Raw genomic sequence first — 6,165 nt, 5'->3', positions numbered from 1 at the left:
TTTTTTTTTTCTGAGACAAGGTTTCTCTGGAGATCAGACTGGCCTCAAACTCACCAAGATCTACCGGTTTCTGCCTCCCGAGCCCTGGGATTAAAGGCGTGCACCGCCACCACCTGGCCCCATCTGATTCTTAAGCCTTCTGTCCCTGTGTGATACTCAGGCTGCGAACCGCACACCTGATTGTTTTTTACCCTCGTTCATTCACGTGTGCATTCCACCCTGCTCATTCTGGTGGCACAGGACAAGTTGCTTGAGTCGGCTCGTTCTTCCCAAGATGAGACATACCTTGAGCAGCCATTGCTGAGTGTATCTTGAACCTTGTTGTCACCATGACGACTATAACCTTTCAGGCTTTAATGGGCTCCTCTGAAACACTCCCCACATGAATATCCCACTGAGGTCTGTTTATAAGCCTGTGCCTCTCCAAACCCTTTCCACACAGCTAGCGGTCTATCGTATCCCTGAGCATTTTGCTAACGTGCTTTTAGCCGTCAAGGCCGCACGTGTGTCTTGACCTTTTTCACAAAGGAAAGTTGCAGGGCTTAGGAGCGCTCAGTGGATGAAGCACCTGCTGCACAAGTCTGAAGATCTGTGTTCGGATCCACAGAACCTGGGTAAAAACCAGCCTGGTGTGGCAGGCTGCCCGTATTCCCAGCACTCAGGAGTCACAGACAGGACACGCCCACTAGCTAGACTAGCCGAGTCTACAGGCTCCAGACCCTGCCCCGGGTTCAGCAGGAGACCCTAAGTCAAACAGACAGCACCAAGGAAGACACTTAACCTCTGGCTCCCACACTTGTGCACCTGCACACGTGAGAGCATGCATGCACAGCACACACACAAACACGTGCACAGTCACTCAAAATAAAGTAAAATAAATGTGAAGAGAGTAAAGGCAGAAAAGGAAAGTTTGAATTTGTTGCTAGGGTTGTATAAACTCTGTTCATTCTAGTTTGCTTTTGTAATATAGAGGTTTAGATTTGAAGTTTTGGACAATAATTTGCTTCAGGCCAGTAGAGAGAGGACAGCATTCCACAAGATTTTACAGACTTGGAGGCCGATGCCTTGTCTTCCTAGTTAATGTTTATCAGTGGTGATGGCAAGGGCCCTGCCCCCAGCCCTGCCTGTGCTGTGGATTAGGGGGACTAAGAGGAGCCACATTAATGGTGCTTGATTAGGATCTGATTGCCATCTAGGGGACTTCAGATGACCCACGCCAGCTGACTCTGCCACACAGGTGATCCGGATCCGGGTCGTACTAACGCTGTGTTCCTTCTCTGGGCTTTTAGTGGGTTTTGTACCAATGCTTATTAAAAGCTCAACAGCAACTCGGTGACACAGACTCCCAAGTCAGCCACTAGCCACTCATTAACTTATCTGTTGACTCATTTCTGGGCCTGTGTCACCTGTTCTATGCCACATTTCTGATCTGATTCAAGAAGATGGGGGTTGGGGGGAGCAGGGGAGCTGGGCAAGCAGTTGAGAAACTTCCTGGCCCGAGTGACATCCCCGCTGCTTTCTGATGACATTTGAGTAGAAATGCCCAAAAGGGAAAGAAAAGAAAACTGAAGATCATTCATGACAGGTTTTTGTTTGTTTGTTTCCGAGACAAGGCTTCTCTGTGTAGACCTAGCTGTCCTGAAACTCACTCTGTAGACCAGGCTGGCCTCGAACTCACAGAGATCCTCCTGCCCTTACAACCACACCCACACCCCGAGTGCTGGGATTAAAGGCGTGCACCACTACCAACTTGTTTCACAGTACTAGGTTTTAAAACCTAGAAGAGTTTGCACTGAGGCTCCCTGGGAAGAGCGTGAGTGTTCCAGACATATCCTGGCCTGACTGGTAACAGCCAACAGCAGCCGGAAGTGAACTGGGGAAGTGGGGAGGAGTTTTGGGCCAAAATGGCTGTACAGCATGGGGAAGCTGCCATGGACCCAGCATCAAATTTGCTATACATGGAATTGATAGTAATGAACTTGTTCTTTTGTCTCTCCTCAAGGTAGGAAGGCCAAGGACATTATAAACACAGCTCGGGCGAGCCTGGCCAAGATGATAGGGGGGAAGCCTCAGGACATCATCTTCACTTCCGGGGGCACCGAGGTAAAGTTGCAATCCCTGCTCGCTGAGCTTCAAGTCACAGTGGAGTGAGTATGGGAGGGGTTTGCTCTTGTCATTTTAGAATCAGCAATGCTCGACTTTCTCTCTCCTATTGCTCTGGGACTCTCCTGCCATTTTCTAGGTTGTTTGTACGACTGAGTTTGAGGTTTCACCCGTCCCAAAGGAACTCATTCTTAAGCTTATAGAATGTACTCGAAAGAATCCTGGAAAGAAGCCACTGCAAGAGACAGGGACAGTGGTTGGCTGTGGATCACAGTTTGCTTCAGCCATAGCAGTTTTTAGATTAAAAATGAATTGGGTTTTTTGATGCCATTGATGAGCTTTTGCCAGGCCATAAAACAAAACAAAACAAAATGTCCACTACTAAGGAAACAGATGGAGCAGAAAAGAATGGGTGAGGCCTCCCGGGGAGGTTAGAGATGTTACCTGCAGCCTTTAAGACCTTCTGCAGACTTGCAGACTGGGGGACGTGGGCTCTTCTCAAAGTGATCTGTAGACTCCGCGCAGCCTCCGTCAAAATCCTGACACCCATCAGTGGACTGTCCCAAACTAGCTTCTATGGAAACTGAGAGTCAAGACTGCTAGAAGACTGGATACTCTCCAGACCGAGTCTGTAAGAGCTCCAGAAACTAGGCAGACGCATTTGGCAAGGACAGACAGCTGGTCAGAAACAGTGTGCCAGTTCAGACTGGCACTTGCCCTATGACTAGGGCCACACACCCTGCCTGCTCAGCACAGGCTTGGATAGCGGTCGTTGGCACAATAGTAGGGTGTAAGATTGTCATGTGACCGAGGGGACAGTGCGTGGAACTAAAGAACATGTGACTGTAGGGAACTCTTCCGGACTTCTCAGTCACAGGGACCAGGTGATGACTTCCGCTTTCAGCATGCAGAGACAGGCTTGAGAAGTGACATTGGAGAGCTTCCAGCTGCTGCCTCGGCCCCCTGCTGGATGCAGGGTTTCTCAGTGCAGATGTTTGGGGAGCCAAGGCAGGAGGATCATGAACCTGAGCCCAAACTAAACAGAAAGACAGTGAATTCTGTCACAACAAAAGTCACAAATGAACTTGAATCATCCAAGAACACCGTGAGCAAAGAGAAGGGGCAGCAGGGAAAGGTGTTTATCACACAGAGCTGATGAGTGACAGGCGCCTGGGACAGTTGGGGACTCGCACAACTTACTCACACGCAGATAATACAGTCAGCAAATGAGTCAGAGATTTGAACACACAGCACAAGAGAAGCCTACTGCTTTGTCTTGACAGCCATTCGGGGACTCAAGTGACCAGTGCAGAAGTGTGAACAGCAGACCGCTCCTGCAACAAGCAGCCAGTTCACACCGGGGCCACTGTGCCCAGGCAGCCACCGGCAGCCAGCTCACACCAGGGAGGGACCACTGTGCCCAGGCTTCAGCCACCGGCAGCCAGCTCACACTGGGGCCACTGTGCCAAATGTTCCCAGAGCATGCTGCCATCTCGAGTGGAAGTTGAAAGTTACTGTGAGACATTCGCCCACTGAGATCAAACTGCACGCCTTGTTAGACTGCCATTCCACACAAAGGTTAACAGCCCAGGAAACTGAGGCAGTGTGCATGAATTCAGAAAGCATTCTTGGTAGCTTAGCCCAAATCTGGGGAGCCTCAGCCTTCTTCAGAGCTACACCCCCTAAATGCTGATCACTGGCCTAATGTACCCCAGAACTGGACAGGTGGGTGGTGGAGAAAAGAAAGTCAGAGGCGCTGAGTGTGCCGTTAGACCCCTGGGTTCCCTGCAGGTCACTGCCACCCCACCCTGTCCTGCTGCCCAGGGGTCTCCTGGCCTTGATCTGGGGCCAGGTACTGTGCAATGACGTGAGCTCGGAAGGCAGGGGTAAATTTTAATTTTAATTTGACTTTCGATTTTTACTTTTTTTTTCTTTCATCTTGTTTCTGTTTGTGCAAGTGTGTCCTCCAGTTTGTCTTTCTCCCACCAGGCGGGGAATTCCCCTTCCTGACAGGTTTGTCTAAGATGAAGGTTTGTGCTTACTAAGAAAACAGGCACACTTGAAGTGAGTTCTAGCGTGTTGGGAGTTTGGAGACTCTCTGAAGGTACAGGCCTGTCAGGAGGTTGGTGCTCGGGCCTGTTCATTTTGAGTCAGGCACAAAAGAGAGTAACAAGTGAGAGGCTCACCGTCTTCACTGGGAGCTTTTGTGAAGGCTCTCTCTCTCTCTGTTGTGTCTCCACAGTCGAATAATTTAGTAATCCAATCTATGGTGAGATACTTCCATGACCAGCAGACCCTGAGGCACGAGATTGACCAACACACCCCTGAGGAGGGGGCCAGGCCCCATTTTATTACTTGCACGGTGGAACACGACTCTATCCGACTGCCCCTGGAGCACCTCTTGGAAGAGCAGATGGCGGGTGAGTGGCCATGGGGACTGGCCTAGTCCTCAGTGACGAGGACGGAGAGGCTGCGCAGAGCCCGGTTCACTCCTCCTATGGATGAGAAGTACTCTGATCTGGTGTTCACCATATTTGATTGGCCCATTCAGAAGCTGACGGCCGTTTGCTCGCTGAAGAACGCTGCCACGAGCTACTCTGTGGGAGTGGGTGTGTGGGTGGTTCCTGTTCAGGGGCTTACGCCTAGGGGCAGAATTCCTGGGCCACACAGAAACGGAATTTGACAGATTCTCGGGTAGACCCGATCAGCCTTAACCTTTGCTTTCCAGCATCGCCATCTGACACCACCACTGGCGGTCTCCCGTCCCTGTCAGAGCTTCTGTCTGTCTCTTCTGTCATCCTTGTCACGGACTCTGCCTCCGTGGGGTTCTGGTGCCTAGCATCTTCTCATGTTGTCTGGCTCTCTGTTTAGATCTCTTCTGTAGGAATTTCTGTTTGTGTTCTTGTTTTGGGTTTTCCTTTTGGTGTTTAGTGTTTTCCGGAGATTGGTAGCACGCCAGTGCTCCGCCCTAATGGGTGCCTCTGTCCCCTTGCCCTGATTTTTATTGGAGTACCTATCATTTTATTGACTTACAGGAATTATGCATACGTTTGACACAAATCAACATTTTTGATGAAGTCAAATTGTTTTGCTTTTATTTCTGTTTTGTCTCTGTGTCATATCCAAGAAGACTTCACCCTGCCCCAGAGCATGAAGATTAGTCCTGTTAGGAGCTTTTCAGCTTCGGTTCTTACAATTAATTAAGTCCATGGTGCACAGTGAGCCAGGAGGACTTCGTTTCTTTGTATGAGACCGACGGATGTTTTGCTTTCTATTTTATGTGCGACAGTACAGTCTACATACTAATAACCCTGTAATAGAATGATTTGAGATAGCTTTAGTTAACCCCTTGCTTCCAATCTTTGTGTCCTTGGATCCGATAAGTTGCTCAGAGATGTTGGTGACCGTGATTAGTGACAGTCATAAGGCCCACCCAGACATCTTACAGGACCCATCTGTGTGTCCCCCTAGTGTGATGGAAACTGGCCTGGGTATTCCCACAGCATGATAGGGTGATTCTCTACAAACCCTCAAGCTGGGAATGTCCTTTAGGAGCACCCATCAGCTGTCCTCAGATGGGAACAGAACGGGGAGGCAGCTCCAGCCTCTGGGAGTCACCTTCAGATGGATTCCTTTGCTGGGTTTCGTCTGCTGTCTGTCTGTATCTGGCCCAGGAGCACTGGTCTGCTGCCTGCTGCCTGCTGTCCATCCAGCTTTTTACCACACTAGTTTATAGGAATTAGTTTTTCTGGTGTTAGTGTTCTTTTAAGTAATTTTCCAAAATATGAGTGAATTTTCCTACAAATTTCTGCTGAAGGAAATTTAATGAATGTGTCTCATGGAAGAATAGGACATATTGAAGAGGGTTTGCCTTTTCTTTCTTTCTTTTTTCTTTTTGGTTTTTTGAGATATGGTTTCTCTGCATAGCCTTAGCTGTCCTGAAATGAGCTCTGTCAACCAGGCTGGCCTTGAACTCACAGAGCCCTCCTGCCTCTGTCTCTCAAGTGCTGAGAATAAAGGCATGCCTTTTTGAGGGGGGACATGGTTGGTGTCTTTTTTTTT

The 6,165-nt window shown here is 49.3% G+C and overlaps 1 protein-coding gene across 1 annotated transcript in view; it reads left to right on the top strand.

Moving 5' to 3' along the window:
• The window catches only part of Scly (selenocysteine lyase), a 21,909-nt gene that overhangs the window by 3,217 nt on the left and 12,527 nt on the right, over positions 1-6,165 (top strand). The window contains exons 3-4 of the mRNA XM_050163057.1: positions 2,003-2,103; positions 4,346-4,523. Coding sequence (XP_050019014.1) covers positions 2,003-2,103; positions 4,346-4,523 — 279 coding nt within the window. The remainder of the gene's footprint in view (positions 1-2,002; positions 2,104-4,345; positions 4,524-6,165) is intronic.

This window comes from Alexandromys fortis, unplaced genomic scaffold (assembly GCF_014885135.2).
Source record: "Alexandromys fortis isolate MF-2015 unplaced genomic scaffold, M_Fortis_MF-2015_v1.1 scaffold_139, whole genome shotgun sequence".
Taxonomy (NCBI): Eukaryota; Metazoa; Chordata; class Mammalia; order Rodentia; family Cricetidae; genus Alexandromys; species Alexandromys fortis.
Note: the sequence above shows the minus strand (reverse complement) of the source record. Positions and strands in the feature narration are given on the sequence as shown.